The sequence below is a fragment of the Otolemur garnettii genome, unplaced genomic scaffold (genome assembly GCF_000181295.1).
Source record: "Otolemur garnettii isolate 467f Iridium unplaced genomic scaffold, OtoGar3 scaffold00016, whole genome shotgun sequence".
In the NCBI taxonomy this organism is placed as follows: domain Eukaryota; kingdom Metazoa; phylum Chordata; class Mammalia; order Primates; family Galagidae; genus Otolemur; species Otolemur garnettii.
In genome coordinates, this window is record NW_003852411.1 from 8,148,193 (window position 1) to 8,166,470 (window position 18,278).

Here is an 18,278-nt window from a genome sequence, read left to right on the forward strand (position 1 = left end):
AATGTCACTTATTCTAAGTTCAACATTCTTTCTATAATACCTCAGTCTATACATAGTATCTTAAGAGATCTCTGGGTATATTTGGACACTATGGCACAGAAAACAGTAATATTTTCCAACTAATTGTTCGCCATTCTACATTTCTAAGTACCTCTTCAGTTAGCAAGGGTCAGATCAATGAAGTGTTGGTAAACTCCTCTCTGAAAAAAGAAAGACCTAATTTTTGTCATTTTTTAATTTTCTTGGTATGAGTATTCCTATTATGGCTAACTTCTAGCTCCCAGTGTGATGCCACTGTACACAGAGTTAGGAAGGGAATTGCGTAATTCTCTCTCCGCAAGCCACTGTGAGTCAGCCCCAGCACACCATTCAACTATGTCAATAGGTCTTGTTCATGATATACAGGGAGTAAAGTGTTTCACTTCTGGGATGAGAAAGTAGTATCACGAATCCCTTCCTTTTATTTATCCAATGGACAATCTTCATGTTTTAGGAGACTGCATGTGCTCAATCATGGTGGCTCCTCCAACAGCTTGTCTTCCTGAGTGACTGTGTGAAGCAGAACATCCCGCCAAACCTCAGGGAATATTAGTGAGGAATAACCTTCTTGTATTGAGCCAGTGAGACTCACTCCTAGTATTAGATGTGAAACCTAACCTGTTATAAATTGAATTAAAATTTGATTGATAGAGTTTATTTCTCTCTCCAAAAGAGTTAATGTTTTATAAAATAGCAAATATGTTTGAAGATAAAACACCAAAAAATTGTGTATATACATTAAAGGAAAGTAAAAATACAATGTATTATTTATATACAGTCAAGAGAATAACTCATTTAATTAACCTATTCATGTACCGGAAATCATTTAATCAACTTTACCAATATCTCATTTAACTATGTTGGTGTTGAGTAACATTTATTTCCCCTTGTTTTCCTCAGATTTAGGGAGGTTAAATAATTTCTGCAAGGTTTAATAGATATTATTTAACAAATCTTTAAATTAAATAGACATCCAGCTCTTTTCAAAGTATTTTACCCTTAAATGGTACACTATTTCTCACAAATTCAAGAACATTTCAATTTCAATCAATATTAATTACGAAACTACTGTGAGCTAGGCATTATGTCAGACACAAAGATATAATAATGCCAGCTAGATTTAAATACTATCATCTTAGTAAGCATTGTGCATTTGGAGAAATGTGAAGATAAGGAATGAAACATACCCAAAGCATAAAATGAATTTTACTTAAATATATGTACATACACATACATATATACATTTATACATACCCAAGCATATCAGTGTTCTTAGGGTACAAATATCTTTTTTATAAAGGAAGCATTCCATTTGGTTGAGAGTCTGATATTGGCAGGCCAATGAACTGGGAAATTTTCCAGGAAAAATCTACCATGAAACATTCCATTGATCCAAAACTTTAAATTAATGCCACCCTTAATTCATTTAAACAACACACTTGGTGTAACATGTGCTTTCAAAAGAGTCCAGGTGAGAATAATAGGAAGCCAACATGATAATCTTCTTGTGTGGTCCTTTATAAATTTGAGGTTGATTAATTATGATTCCTTAAGAAGCTTATGACACTTGAGTGTGAGTTATAAAATATCCTTATCTTGCAGAAAATTCATTAGTAGACTCTGGCAATGTACATAACTATCTAAAACCAAAATATTTCTACTAGTCTCAGAATCTCACTATAATCATGTGGTTGAGTACATTCCTGCCTCTCCTTGGAAATTATCTAAAGACAATTTATTCCAAATATACTTAACGGAAATGTACCCCAGGGGATGTGTTAAATTACATGGTTACATTGATAATCCCAGACTAATAGAAACATTTTGTATCACCTAAACCCATTGGGAGCTAACAATTATTTAATGACTTTACAGGGAGTTTAAGAAGCAGAGGGCAAATTAGGCTGGAGAGTTTCTGTGGTTATATTCAGATACTCTATGCACAGATACAGCTGCTTACAAGGAAAATGCATATTGCTTTTCAGAAATAAGAACCAGGGTTTTTAGCTTCCATATAAATGGAAATTCAGAAATATAAAGCAATCTTCTCTTCTGTTTTCAATAAAACTTTATGTTCTTTTCAGCTAATTCTTTTTTACATGCTTTACCCACATCAGAGGCAAGCTAAAACACTGAAGTCATTTATATGAATTATGTAAATAAGTTGACCCACTGTCTCTGTTCAGTAAGTGCCATATGTCACAGTAAAGTACTTACAAGGGAAACCACCACAGAAAAAGAGTGCCACTCACTTGGCACTTTAAATAATGAACACATCAGTGTTCTGTGCCAGTACATCCACTATAGACTAACCATCCCTAGATATCACTAGAATAAATATAGTAATCTTTTTTTTTTTTTTTTTGAGACAGTCTTACTATGTTGCCTTTGGTAGAACACCTTGGCATCACAGCTCACAGCAACCTCAAACTCTTGGGCTTAAGCGATTCTCTTGCCTCAGCCTCCCAAGTAGCTGGGACTACAGGCACCTGCCACAACGCCCAGCTATTTTTTTGTTGCAGTTGTTTAGCTGGCCCAGGCCGGGTTCGAATCCACCACCCTTGGTGTATGTGGCACCGTAACCACTGTGCTACAAGCGCCAAGCCTAAATATAGTAACTTTTTATTCACAAATATTTCTATAGTTCTTTCTCAGGCACTGTGGCCTTTACTAGTGATGAAATCTGGTCTACAGTACAACAGGAAGAGAAAATCTGTACAAAAATAAAAATGATATAAGGGAGAAATTAATCCAAAAGGAATGTGCAGAAAAATCTAGTAGAAAGTCAAAGGGAAAAGAGAGCATTTTAGGGGAAAAGACTCTGACAAGCCTGATGAAAGTTTTACCATCTGAACTGAACCCTGGGGGATAGTTACAAGTCAGACTGCAAGGAAGGACATTCTAGGGAGAAGGGAACAGCCTGAATGAAAGCACGGAGGGAAGAGAACATGGCGGGGGAAAGAAGGGGTGTACAAAATTCTATTTGACTAGAGTGTAAAGGCAAGTGATGGAAGATAATTAGAAAGACTGGCAAAGGCTCCATTGAGTGGTCCCTGAACACCATGGTGAGGTCTAGTAATAGACTGTTCTCCATACTTGGGATTAAAAACTGTTATGTGAAAAATCCAAAATGCCATGACTAATTCTACTGATAAAGCAGACCTTTTCCAGACAGCATGGGAGATAGCACCAGGAATATACTATCTAATCTCAGACAGTTCTCTTCTTGAGAAAGTGCACATGTAAAACATTTATCATTCACAAGCCGTCCAAAAGGGACATCCAAAGTCAACAGCAATGTGTATGCCAGCAGATTGAGCTCAACTTCCTCTGCACCAGCCTGATACATTCTTTTGGCATTTCATATAGGAGCAAAAGAAGTGTATTATTCTTAAATTGCATTGTAAAGTTTATCTTTCGTTTAGTTGTTACCACTAACCCCACACTAAAAACGGTGTAAGTCAGAACTGGAGGCTTTTTTGGTGAGGATTAGATATAAATTTAAGATAACATGATAACAGATAGTGTGTTTTTTTATTGTTGCCTTCATTACAGGAGACTGAGCTTAGAGACTTGTCTAAACAGAGTTCTCATCAATTCATCACCTTACTTTCACCTTCCTTACTCACAGACTAATCCTTCATACTTCTCTGTTTTAATTACTAATTAGTTAGTGTCTATTAAGGAGCATGGGACATGGCCAAGAACAGCAACTCAGTAAATGTTTGCTGAATTGATGACTGAATGAATAGATGGGAGAGGTATGGGGTAAAATAGCAGTCCTGCGATATACCTCCTCTCGGCAAGAGTTTAGCTAGAGGAAACAGCACTGGTAGCAAACCAAATCATCTGAAAGTAGACAGGTTCAAACACTTCACCATAAATTGCCAGTAGCATGGACAAATGGCATCATTTGCACGTATTTCACAGTTGATAATGAATTACTTCATGTCACTATGCAGAAAAAAAAAAGTCCTCAGTGGACTTGGTAGGTCAGAACACTGGTGGCTTAGGCCATGCTAAATTAAAGTACTGAGGGGCTGGGAGACTCAGCACTAATGACATATGGGGTACGTTGTAGAAATAATTGTAACATCAATTTGGTCTCAGTTATTTTAAAATATCATAGGAACAAAACTCTTTACTGTTGACCATCTAATGCACTCGGTAAAGGCTGTAGTGACTACATGCAAGGAACCAGGGTAAAACAGACAGGTAAAACCATTTCTGGTCCTTTCATTAGCAGATTACTAGATTTTCCTCTCAATGGCCTTTTCATCTCTGTCCTTATTTTATCCAACTTGAAAATATCCATATTACAGTTTCTCTTTTCCCTATAAGGCTTTGAGTTCTGAGAATAAACAACGGATATCCTAGGATTTGAATGGAATTACCATGTAAAAGTTCATTCTTTACACTGGGAAAGTTAATGTAGGTATTCTCTAAACAAAAACAAACAGAAAACAACCAATATGAAAAATGGCTCCCTGAATGTCTATATCACCACCCCATTCATTCACAGCAGCTCTGTAATGCGAATTATGATCTGATTAATCCCACCTTCTTTGTAAGAAAGCCGAGACAATAAAGAGTAAATAATCCATGGGGCACCTTCCTCTTAGTTCTCCCAGAAAAACTCTAGCGCAAGTTGTTTATTTGGAAGACGCAAGGAATGCTAACAGGCAGAGGGGAAATGAGGCAGGGAGGGGACCGGGACTGTTAAGCCTGCTCCCACAGGGGATACCTGGAGCTTATTCCTTCAGGGGCTAAAAGCTGCCGAAGGGTATTAATTCCTCAGCAGAACAGCCTTCTCCTATCCTAGAAAAAAAAGTCTCAGACAGAGAAATGCAGATACTGGATTTGGAAGTCAGCCCAAGCCTACTAAAAAGTCTGAGAAATATTGGCAAGCCACTCAGAGCAGCTGCTACACACATAATTTGCAGCATAACTAGATCTCTGATATACGGTACCCTAAATTTCGAGTGTATATTTTTACCCCCTACTGCGAAAATACGATGCTTTCTTAGAGTAAATATATACCCCTTAAGATAAGTCTAGGCTGCAGACACCATCTGTGTGAAAGAAAACAGGGACTACAGATCCACCCAGTTAACAGCAGCCAACAGTGCTTGAATGCTTGCTTTGTAACAGAAACCACGCCAAGGATTTCATGTGTATCATCTGAGTTGAATTCTCACCCCAAATCTATGAAATAAAAGATTGTCAGTGCCATTGCCACATGACAGAGGAGGAAAGCCAGGCACACAGAAGTTTGGTTTCCAAGGCAGTTAGCTGCTAAGGGTGGTGTTGAGAGTCAAATCCAGGCAGTTCCACACTACTGGCTCCAGCCCTACTCATTTTAGAAGCTGAAGGTGAATAACAAAATCCATGTTTGATGAATAAAAAAAAAAAATCCTAGAATTTTAAGTGTAACCTGCGGCATTGATGATGTTCAATCGTTACCAAAATTTAACACTTCCAAGTTCATGTGATGAAGACATCTCCTCCAACTGCATTATATATACTGTTTTTTCTTCTTCTTCTTCTTTTGCAGTTTTTGGCCAGGGCTGGGTTTGAACCTGCCACTTCCGGCATATGGGGCTGGCGTCCTACTCCTTTGAGCCACTGTGCCACCCTATATATACTGTTTTTTACTAAAATTGTCTCCATGCTTGCAAGTGTATATGTAAATAAACCACTGGATATATACCAACATCAAAATAAAATAACAAGCAGACTTTATGGACTAACAGTACCTTCACTGTCCACATCCCAGCCTCCGGCTCCTTTACATTTACCACTTTGGCAGAGTTGTGGATATTCAATAGCTCATTCAGGCCAAATCCCTTTTTTATCAGCTTCCCTAAAAGACAAACATAAAGATAACAAACATAATCTTTCTCTCAGCTACGTATGCCAGCTAGTTTAACACTACATAAACTAAGAGCATGATCACATTTCAAATAACAGGCGTGGTTTTTACTCAAGTGTGCTGCAAACTAACGTAAAGAGCCTTTATTCTCTCTTCCGTGGCTACAATGAAGGGCGCTCCATTTCCAGTGTGTATTACCTAATGGACATCAGTGCCCATAGCTCAAAACATTACGTACATCTCAAATATACTTAATTTTAGGGTTTCTGGGCATTGGGAACTAAAGTAAGAGATTCTCATTTGTTAAGCTGATTTGATTGTAAAATGGGAATAACAACTGGCAGAATGTCGTCGTATTTCAGGAAGCCAGACGAGATAACAATTACAGTGGCCATAAGAAGTTACGTGTAGTCACTAGAGACATTTAAATTCAATATATGGCAGGCACTGCAACCCAGAATAAGTGTCTTTCTGGAGCTCATTCAAGGTATTACTAAAATGAGAGGCCTGGGCATATCTTTCCACAAAGTATAAAACTTGAACCAGTTTTCCATGAAGCACAGGAGAAAGCTTTTCACTGTCATAGGAATCATGAAAGGAGGGAATGTAATGAAGGAACCTGATCCCATCCCTTACCCAACCGAGATTTATCTCAAGTATCTAATAGTTGGAACTTGGGAAGAAAAAAGTAAGTTGGGATCAAACCACAGTCTCTCCTATGGACTACTTCTATAGTTACAGAAACAAATAAATTACAAGGATCATGTGTTTAAATCAAAAGTTTTACAATCATTGTATGCCCAAAACTGTCTAAAGTAGTAGACACATACGTGTAATTCAATGGGTACCAGTACTTCTAAGTGTTCAGGTAGTGGAAAACACAAGTCTTTCCTGGATAACTGGTTTGTGATCATAGTGGAATCCTTTTTTTTTTTTTTGAGACAGGAGCTTCAAGCTGTCCACTAGGTAGAGTGCCGTGGCATCTCAGCTCACAGCAACCTCCAACTCCAGGGCTCAAGCTAGTCTTCTGCCTCTGCCTCCCAAGTAGCTGGGACCACAGGCACCCACCACAACGCCCGGCTATTTTTTGGTTGCAGCCATCATTGTTGTTTGGTGGGCCCGGGCTGGATTCAAACCCACCACCTTGGGTGTATGTGGCTGGCGCCTTAGCCACTTGAGCCACAAGCACCGATCCATCATAGTGGAATCTTACCTCAACAGAGAGATCTACTTGGAATACTATTCAGCCATAAAAAAAGATGGAGACTTCACATCTTTTATGCTTACCTGGATGGAGCTGGAACATATTCTTCTTAGTAAAGTATCTCAAGAAGGGAAAAAAAGGTACCCAACGTACTCAGTACTACTATGAAATCAAGATATAATCACCTACACATTCATACGAATGGTAAAACATAACTATAGTCCAGAAATAGGAAGGAAGAGAAGTGGGGGGAAGGGGTGGCTGGGAGTAGGGAGGATATTTGTGGGGGACCTCACCTAATGTACATAAGGCAATGGTACATCTCAAAACTATTAAGGAAAGAGTATAATTGTCTTACCACAACAAATAAGTAAGTGAGGTGATGGATGTGTTAATCAGTTTGATGTAAGCATTTCACATTGTATATCAAATCAGTACACTGAACCCCATAAATGCATCAATGTACACAGTTATGATTTAATAAAGAAAAAAAAAATCTACTTACAAGGCCAAACCTGTAGATTGAAGTTTTTAAAAAGAGCTATTGTTTTGTAAATTTCAATGTATTTACTTTAATTGTTTTGTAAATTTCAACATGCAGATGTGGCCTCTGAGGAAAATTTCATATGCTATTTTCTTTTAGGAATTAGTTGCTTTCTTCTAAGACTTAACTAAAGCAAGAAAACTTGTTATTCACCTCCCCATTTATAAATATTTACAAATAGAGGGGGAAAATGCAACTAAAACCACAGTGAAAACACAATTATTTTGCAAATATCAATAGGTTAAAAAAAATTCTAATAAAAATATGAAGGAAAAATTAAAGATTTTTATCATTACTAGATTGCTTTTCAGTGTAAATCTGATTATAATTAACAACGCACAATAGAATAGGGCAAACCGTATGGTTTTAGAATGTAATTAAGTGAGGAAGCAAGGTAAATTAAAAGATCACTAAGAATAAATATTTGATTTTTAACACTTTCTTCTGTAAAATCAAGCCTTATCAAGTAAACTACACAGTGAAAAATTAGACAGTTCTTTTGGGAGGTTTTTAAAAAAATAACATAAAATACTGAATTTTACAGAATAAGTTACTGTAAAATATCTCCTCACATATAGATTAAGAAAATACTGTTTCAGGTTTAATTTTGATACTTCTCTTTGGATAATTTACAATTAGTTTGCTCAATCTAATCTGTTTAAATATTAGCAGTTCTAGCATTTGGATCACATATTAATTCCATGATATTTAGGATTTTAAAAATGTTATCTTAAACATCTTTCCTAGCCACTTCTGAAGGTATTGAATTTATTCATAAAGTTAACATAAATTGACATAAACAAGTATGCAAAAAGCCTTTTACTCTCAACAGTTTTTGTGTTTTATTAGTTCTCACCTAATGGATTGCGGATTTCAATCATTGGAGAAGGTCCGCTCAGAGACACAGTGACTTCTTTTAGACTGGGGTCAAAAGGAATTTTCCAAGTATTTACAGCATGTTCCAAATGATCTGTGGATAACAGGTGAACCTTGGAGGCCTGCACTGCTTCTTCTACCCATTTTAATACCTAGAAGAAAAGAAGAGAAATGTGAGTGATACCAGAAAGCATTTCTAAACCATCACTGCTTCAGACGCCTTGGGTCATCACGTGACTCAGGAGCTTCCTGGACTGGAGAAGTTTATTTTAGAAATGAGTAAAGACAGGCCTTTTCCTACCTCAAATTATTGTAAATTCAGGATAAAATGCTGGCATAATCCTCATTCAAATTCAAATTTGGATCTTGGAACAATACATTTCAAAATGAGAATAGAGTGCCCAAAAGCCAGTAGTGTGGAGCATACAGAGATATTACAGTCTCCTATGTCCCAAGATAAGTGAAAAAGAACCTACCCAAAACACAGTAGTACCAATACTGGGCAAAGCCTTTTTCTTCCATTCTTCCTTTTTGGGTTTTATTTCTTCTCAGATGCAATTTGTAAAAGATACCCACTTAGAAAATTATCCAATTCAACTTTATAAATTGGGCATATTAATCATGGCCTTATAATTGTAATGGTACAGTATATATAGTGTATTAATTATTGAAAAACAATTGCAGTGTCCACAAAATAGGCATTTTATGATAAAATGAGTACATACAAAAATAATGGGAAAGTATTTTATTTTATTTTATTTTATTTATTGAAGTTTTGGGCCAGGGCTGGGTTTGAACCCGCCACCTCTGGCATATAGGGCCGGCGCCCTACTCCTTTGAGCCACAGGCTCCACCCTATGGGAAAGTATTTTCTTTAAAGAAGATAAAAAAATATTTCCAATTGGAACCAATTTAAGTAGTGTGTATTTGAAAACTAGTCTCTAAGAAAATATTAAGAGATTGGGTGATAAAAGAGTGTTAATGCCTCACCGTGAACAAGGAAAACTTCCAATTTACACAGTGTTCTGTAACAGCTAAGTAATTCCCTATTAGACAAACAGCGCATGTCTGGATAGGCACTGCTTAGCTACTCTTACTACAATTAATACTAAATCACGATCATCTTTTTAACCCACCTCATCTTTCTCTGGTTCAAGTATATCACTTGAAAATTATGTAATTGGGCATAAGACACAGAAGAGAGCTAGATATGAACCTATAATCAAGCTGCTAAAAATGAATAAAAGCATTTGTAAAATTTCAGTAAAGGTAATACAAATCAAGTAATGAAGCAATAAAGACCATGCAACATCTTCATTTCCTATAAAAAGTATCCTTTTCCTTTTTTTTCTATTACCCTCAAGAATAAGTGGAGCAGCTAAGACATATTATTATACAATTAACAACATGAAGAAATTATAAAATCAATGTTTCTGTTAATAGTTCGTGAACTATACTTGCCCATGTATAAAGTACCAATGAGCATATTTTAGTCAATATTCGGTAACTGCTTTTCTTCACTGAACTACTATTGACTGAAGTTTTTGTATTTATTGTATGTTATTTATTTTTCATAAATCTTTCTGCCTTTGCTCCAGGGTCAAAAACCATATCTCCTGTTTCTTTGTAGGTCCAAAACCAAGTGGTATGTTCCCATGTGATAAAGATGGAATATTTACTAATGTCAAAGGAAGTTGGTCATAACAATGATGATAATGATTCTTCTTAAATAGGAGAATATTATGGGAATTCATGAAATAAGGAATGCTTGCTGAAATAATACACGTAAAATGCCATCACAGTCCTTCCAGATAGTAGAAATTCAAACAATATTAGTTTCCTCCCTTCCCAACTAAATTTCCTTCTGTTTCCCTAGTTGAGTGTTTGAGTGATGGCTTTGTAGGCAAAATAAAACAATCTGGCTATGAAAGACAAAAAAGATTTCTATAAATTAAAAAAAGAGGCAAATTCATATCAGGTGGAAGAGAGTATTTGAGCAAATACACAGACAGAAGTACTTCAAATATATTGGGAATATGATCAACCCATCAGCAAGGAAGTACTCAGATTAAAAAAGCAGCAGCAGATTAGGTTGGAAGTTTGTGACAAGACAAGGTGCTGAGTATTCATAAATTTAGGCCATGACACTTGGATTTTATGCTAAAGACCTAATGAAAATTATTGAAGGCAGAAGAACGGCACATTGAAGGTTATATTTAAGAAAGAAAAACTTGTAATGTCATCATAGATGAATTGAGCCGAAAAACAAAATCCATTTCACATTAATTACAAACCAAGTGATATATTTCTTCAAAATTTAACCTTATAATGCATTTAGAATTTTTTGTATGAACCAAAGTATATATCAACACAATTGTTTAAAGAAGCAGATGTGATTATTTCAACCCATTTGAAAAAATGGGTTCTTAGTGATCTATCATGCTTGAACAGAAAAGTAAAGATTGTTCTGCTCATCAATCTGTCCAGATGGCTACAGAGACCAGACTGATTATCTGGAATATTTGACCATATATAGAACACATAGTTTAATAATCAGAGTGTTGACGTATTTTATGTCAACATACGACATGCCATTAGAGGTCTCACTCATTCAAGAAAATGGAAAAGATTAATGTAGGGTCTGAGCAATCATTTCATAAGTTTAACTGGTAATAAATAACTTTGAGGATAATACCTGACATAATGAGTGTAGAGACTGAAGAGGGCAAAGGACAGAGAGAAATCAGACACATGGACAAAAAATGCGTTTTAAGCACAAGACATCTAATGTGGTCAAAAATGATTCTCAATTGCAAAAAGAGAAAAAAGGATTAGCAAACAAGCACCACTAAGAATTAGCATCTCAAGTTTAATAATGAAATGCAATAGCATTAAGGAAAGCTGGAAGTAAAGTCAATTTTTATATACATCCTCCTTTAAATTTATGGTATATGTCTGGGTGGTTACTCCAATATATCTTTCCTTCAAATCCAATGTAGAGAGGTCTGATATACTACTGGAAACCTATCTTGTCATCTGTCAGCTACACATGAAAATCCCTGCCTTCCATGAGAAAATGGAAGCTCTCCCAATTTAGTTGCATTTTCATAAGGCAAATGTGTTCACATGGTACAAAACCTAAGTGCACCATGGTTTACTCTTAATACCACTTCCAATTCATCAACATTTATGAGGCATTCACAAAGGGATTACCATGTATCATAATATTACTTGTTGGGAAAGACATAGTACAGACTTCTGTCAAGAGTCTCCAATCACTTTTTTATCCACTTATAAGAAAAATCAAATTGAAAACAGATGTAGCTCATTTTATTAGAAAAATACAGATACTATCAAGATGTGAATAACATGAGATTACTGCAAGCTACAGAATACGCCATAAGTGAAGTTTCGGGCCTCTCAGGTTTCCAGAGATAAGAAAAAAAATCTCTGATTGTCTAACTATGAGAAATGTTCTCCTGAGATTAGAAACGATCTTCTATTATAATGACAGAAGGAATAAAACTAGAATAATGTGACAGCCTTTGTATTGTGCATTTTTATCAACACAAAAATTTTTTCAAACCATTAGGGGACTGTTTATAGTACATTAAAAGTTTTAATGCAAAAATGGTTCTCTAAAGATTTATAGCAGTTTATATCTACAAAGGGCCTTTGAGACCATCTAATCCAGCTCCTTAATTTGATAGATGAGGAACCTGATATTTGAAAGAGTTCTTGTACTTTTTAAAACGATCTAACCAGACTGATTCTGGCTCAATAGCAACATTTTTATATACGTCTTTCGTGTTCCTAAAGACACTTGTGTAGTATAAAAATTTTGCACCCTATGTAATAGTCAAAATAAGTAGTCTACTCAACTCTGGAATGAGAGCACAAAGCCAGCGTACATTATGATTCATGATGAAGTGCAAATGACATTAAGTAGAAAGGGAAATGAAGTCAATTTTTGCATACATCCTCAACAACACAACGTGAAGAATAGCTTTGTTTTGAAGAACCTTACTTGTGTAATGAATTACATTCAAATGAACTTCCCTAGGAGAGACTTTGTCTTCTTGGTGGGAAAGAGTAAATAAAAGAAAGTGTTCAACACAATGAGCAATGATGCATCTATTTTTATTTTTGTTATTGTTCTTTATAAGCTGTCTTCCCTACTAAATTGTAAGTTCTGTGAGCACAGAGACCATGGCTGATTTGCTCACTGCTCTAAGCCCTTGAACCCAATACAGTTCATGGGATATAGGAGATTCCTAATTAAGGACGTGTGGGAGGAAGGGGTAAAAGAAGAACGAAAAGAAAAAGAAGGGCCTAAAAAGGGAAGGAGGGAGGGAAGAATTTTACATCAACCTTTACCCTCAGAGCTAAAAGTGTGCTAAAAAGCAGCATTTGGGTCCTGTGCCTATTTGGGACAAAGTCCTCACTCAGCCCTGAATTTTGAACATCAAAGTTGATTAAGATCCAAACTTGTGTACATAGTTTTAAATGTAAGCAATGGGCTGTATTTAATTTTATTTGTTTATTTAGATGATTACCTTAGGGTTTAAAATGCAAAAGAAAAAATTTAGAATTAAGCCTGTTTTTTAAAAATGGAAAAATGCGTGCTCCTCTTTAGCACTGGGTACAGATTTTTCAAGCTTGATGATGGTAGAAATTTGGTTACAAGTGAACGCACCCACCTGATAAGTGGAGCCTATCCTGGAAAAAAATTGGGATGATACTATTACTAATACCTGCAAGCACTTTTGCAGTGCATATTATATGCCAAATACTGACAGACGCTTTATGTTGATTTTTACAATAACCGTTCAGCATAGGTACATAGGTATGATTATCTCCACTTTAGAAATGAATAAAAATGTCATGGAAGTCAAAGTTCATAAGCCGAGCAAATGGCCAGGAGGCAGCACTTTCCTTTGGTCTCATCATCTTGCCTTTCACATTCTATTTTCTGGATTATCATAAAAGAAAATGGCAGTTTCAAAAAGTGAATGTGAATAATAGCCAGTGAAAAACAGAAATCAATGCAGGTATTTTTAAAGAGAAATGGCATGCAAAACAGAGTGATTAGATGAGCTGTATGTTTTTGTTTGTTTGTTTGTTTGTTTGTTTTGGCAGTTTTGGGTCAAGGCCAGGGTTTGAACCTGCCACCTCCAGTATATGGGGCCGGCGCCCTACTCCTTTGAGCCACAGGCACCGCCCAAGCTGTATGTTTTGACCACTATTTTGGCAGCAAATGGTCAAGAACTGCACTATATAAAGACATTAAAGCCTTTACATATATATTGTATTTGCTGTGAGAAAGACTTGCTATGTTTCCAAAAAAATGATTTTGTAGTAAACTCTTCATGTTAGCAGAGGCAGGTTTCACTCTCCAGCCTGGCTAAGAGAGAGACAGTCCTCTGCATAACCACAAGTGCCCTTCTCTCCAGGGTCACTATTACTCCTACCCTGCAGTATAGCATAGAGCCCAAAATACACAATTTTCATAAAACTCACTAGACAATAATTGAGCACCCAAGTGAAGAATGAAGGAGAAGTCTAGGTCACAGAAACAATGGAAAATCTCCTTGCAACCCCTCCCCACCAAGAACTTAGATAAAGTTCATTCTGTGAAAATAAACTTAAATATGAATACATAATAGCTCAGAGGAGAGCCTGGGAGCAAGACTTCCGTGTTCTCCTTCCAGGCAGCGTTTGGACAAGGACTTGCCTATTTGTACACCTGCCTGTGTGCTAACAGAAGTGTTTGAGACTTGCAGCTATTAGATTTCTCACCACAGATGATAAGTTGGCATTCTTGATTTTATACAACATTTCTGTGAGGGTAGTTAATTCATGTCTATCCCTGAGAATGGATCTGTGCATAGTGCTGATAAATCCAGTGTCATAGCAAAGCCACCAAAAAAGCCACCATTTGAGACCTCTTGAGAGTCTTTCCCCGATAATATTCATTTGTACTACTCTTTGTATATTTCCTGCCTACTTGGTTTGGAAAATTCTATGGTGAGCTTTGGCCAGTAGGAACTACTCATAAACAAGTGTGGCTAGTGATGCTCTATGTAGCTCACAGCTCATTTTAGGTTCTAAAATAAGAAATAATTTATATGTTATATGATTAATTAAAGACTTGCTGCTGGAACCAGCATTTTACCCAGTTCGTATAGAGAATATGGGTTAGGGGTGCTTCAAAATTGGAATGGATTTAAAAATTTGTGCTCAATGGGAGGGGACTCTTGAGAGGACTGATGCAAAGAATGACCCTTAACCTCAACTCAGTGAGTATCCAAAACTTGTGTGAAACTTCCACACCTTCTACATGATGAAAGGCTTATAATCTGCAACAGTGGAAGGAATGAAAGCACACTTGAGACTTTTTTGAAGGGTGAAATCATTTCTGCTAGCTATTTTAAAGTGTCAAAGTATATTTCACTGATTTATCTTCATAAAATTATTGTGTGTCACACCATCATTGTCCTACAAATGATCGAGGACATGTAGTTTGCTAGAAATTAAAATCATAAAAATACAGGAGTTGACTTTATTATCCATGTCTCTCATTGAATATTCCTGTTTCTTAAGTATTTTGCTTATTTCATATTTATTTTTTCCTCCTACTAAATACCTATTTATTTTAGAGTGGCCAAATCTCAGCAAGTTCACTAATCCCATTAAAACTCTGCCTACTTTTAAAAGGAAGAGAAATTATAAAAATATGTAAGTGTTTTCATTCACATACACACATATATACCAGTTATGGTCTTACTCAGAAGGCAGGAAAAAATCCAAACTATACCCAGGTTCTCTGTAAGTAACCAAAACAACCCCTAGTTAGAGAAGTACTTGAGTATTATTGATATTACAGATTCCCTTCCCTGTCTTTTTCTCTCCATTCATATTCTTTATTTATTCATCTATCCCCTATATCTACTTGTATACATACACAGTTAATAAGACATGTGATCGGGTACCAGCCCCAACTATGCTATGGGTTTCTTCCCAATGTCTTGTCAAAACTAGAGGATGAAGAACAATGAAAAAACCAGAGACAAAGGAACATTTAAGAGTTAGCTGGACCAGAGTCTGCACGCTCTTCTTCGTGGGACTCAACACACACGCAGTATCTTGCTCTGTTTTTATTTCATACCCCATTGTTTGAATCATAAATCTCATGAGGGAAAGGCAAACAATGATTGCATTTTCCTAACTAAATTATTTCTTTGACTAATTACGTTAATTGGATGGATTTACTTTTTACTTTTATTGCTCTAAGGTGTTTGTGATCTTTAACGAAAACAGAACATGAAACCATGAAAACGGTCTGAGAGCAAGATGTCAGAGAAGTCCCCAATTAGGCCAGGTGCACAAATCATAGGAGTGGCAATTAATAATACTCAAGAAGCTTATTGCTCAGACCGACAGATGCTTCTGGTCATACCAAGGTGACAGAAGAAAAGAGATATTTTATCTCCTGATCTGGTCTGCAGCAGAACTTGCCCTCTTTAACAAAGTTGAAACATTCTGCATACTCTAACTAAGAAAATATTCCCTCCTTCTCAGAGGGAATACAACCCTCCCACCCCCCACCACCGCCCACCCCACCTATGCTGGTGAGCCGGGCCTATTTAGAGACCTCTGCAGCCACAGAGTCATCATGCTGGGGGAGGGATGAAATTTCAGCAAGATGCTTCTTCAGTTTTAAAGGTTCAAGGCCTCCAGCAACATGTGTTGTGCCGGGCTCAGTGTTCTCGCATCCCCTTCTCTCCTGTTCCTGTTTTCCCCTCCTCTGCAATCATTTTCTGAATTCAAATCCTAACTTACTTATAACTAATATTTGAATATTGGTTTTAAGCTTATTAAATCATTATTACTAGAAATGCAAGCACATTAAGATATGACTCTTCCCTTAAGTACTCCCGCATGCGCCCACAAGATGTATTATATTCATAGCAATTACATGAAATGTCATCCCACATAAATTTGGAATTACTAATGTGGAGTCCATGAACATTTTAGGAGCATCTATGCACTCCCTGCAGTTATATGCAAAATCGGATATGTATGTGGACATAGTGTGTGGGAGGAGGGATCACAGTTTGGCTAGATAGGGAGACAGGAGGGGAAGTTTCAAAAACAAGAGATAAACTCTTTTCTGTAGAACAGCCTTTTTGTATCACCATATGAAAATTCTTTTATAAAAATGTATCTGAACATGTTACTTAAAATAGATCATTCAGAGTGCGAAATAACTCACATTGCAAAGGAATTCCTCTTTGCATAAATGAGTTTGGAGCTCCTTTATTTGTTTATAGTCATTAAATAAAAAATTAGGAGAAGAGGCTATGAACTAAAGTATTCCCGAGTACTAGAATAACTTTTAGTTCATAACCACTAAGAAAAGTGGGTATGTATGTTGGGGTGCTCTACCTACCCCCAACTTTTACTGGAAGGAAGTTAAAATTTAAGACTTTCTGTTTTATTCGTAACAGGTAGAAATCCTGTTAGTTCTTTCCAGCATATGCATACAAGGTCGGACAATTAAGTTGGCAAACTCATCCTAGAAAAAGTGCTCCAGAGCTCATCGCTGAATATCACTACGGTCACCTTCAAAGTAGTCTTCTTGGGAAGTTATGCCCCAGTGCCAGCGCCTAGTCGACCCTTCAAAGCAATATTTGAACTCAGTTTCTGTAATGGCCATCAAAGCTGTCATCGTAACAAGGTCAGACATAGGTTTGCAAACTCATCCTAGAAAAGTTCTTTGAAGGGTGGAGAGCCACTGGAACCAGTGTATAGCTTCCCAAGGGGAGCACGTTGAGAGTGTCTGCAGTGATATTTAGCATTAAAGTACGTAGCACTTTTTCCAGGATAACCTCACACTTAACTGTCCAACCACATAATGAAAGTAGAAGGATCTTTCTCCAAATACCTCACAATCTAGGCTTCATTCTTAAGAACAATTTACTAAGGTCTACTATTTTAGGTTTCAGAACTCAATGTCAACTGTGATTAGAGTTATTGGGGGGTGAGGAGAACTTATTCCTTGGGGCAGATAATTATACGTTGAACCCCAAAGCCCAGTCAGTGAGGAAGAATCAAAACACTACAGCCTCTTGACTACCTCATTGGCTTGTGAAGGCAGACTTACTGTGGAAAGTAAATCATAGCTGGATGGTTGTTTTGATGGTTACCATTTACATAGCACTTAAATGCTAAACTCCATATTAAAATGTTACAAATTTTACCTTACTAAAGTTTTTCAAGATCTTATAAGTATTGACATTTACATTTTTCAGTAAGTAATAGATTTCTAGTATGTATAAGATTTTTTTTTAAAGGCGTGGAACTCTAAATCCTATGCTCCTAATCATTGTGACATTATAACACATGGTGAAGTTTTTCGTATGCCCACTACCCCTCATAGCTACCTTTGAAGGAAATCTCAGATTCCAACTGGCCCGGGGAAAGAAAGAAAAATGGAAGGAAGGAAACAAGAAAGGAAAAGGAAAGGGAAGGGAAAGGGAAGAGGGAAGGAAGCACAATATTGGATTTTGAGCTGCTAGGTCCTGTTAATTCAAGGGTAGGTAAACAGATTTCAAGTACAATTTTGACTCTCCAATTTTCAAGATGTATCCTGGCTTGAGATGTATCCCCCACTTAAGATGTAAATTCATGGCTCGGCGCCTGTGGCTCAAGCGGCTAAGGCGCCAGCCACATACACCTAA

At 36.7% G+C, this 18,278-nt stretch overlaps 1 protein-coding gene across 1 annotated transcript in view; it reads right to left on the minus strand.

The window, feature by feature from the left end:
- HMCN1 (hemicentin 1) overlaps positions 1-18,278 on the minus strand; it is a 440,557-nt gene that overhangs the window by 271,085 nt on the left and 151,194 nt on the right. Inside the window, 2 exon segments of the mRNA XM_003785789.2 lie at positions 5,796-5,902; positions 8,516-8,687. Coding sequence (XP_003785837.1) covers positions 5,796-5,902; positions 8,516-8,687 — 279 coding nt within the window.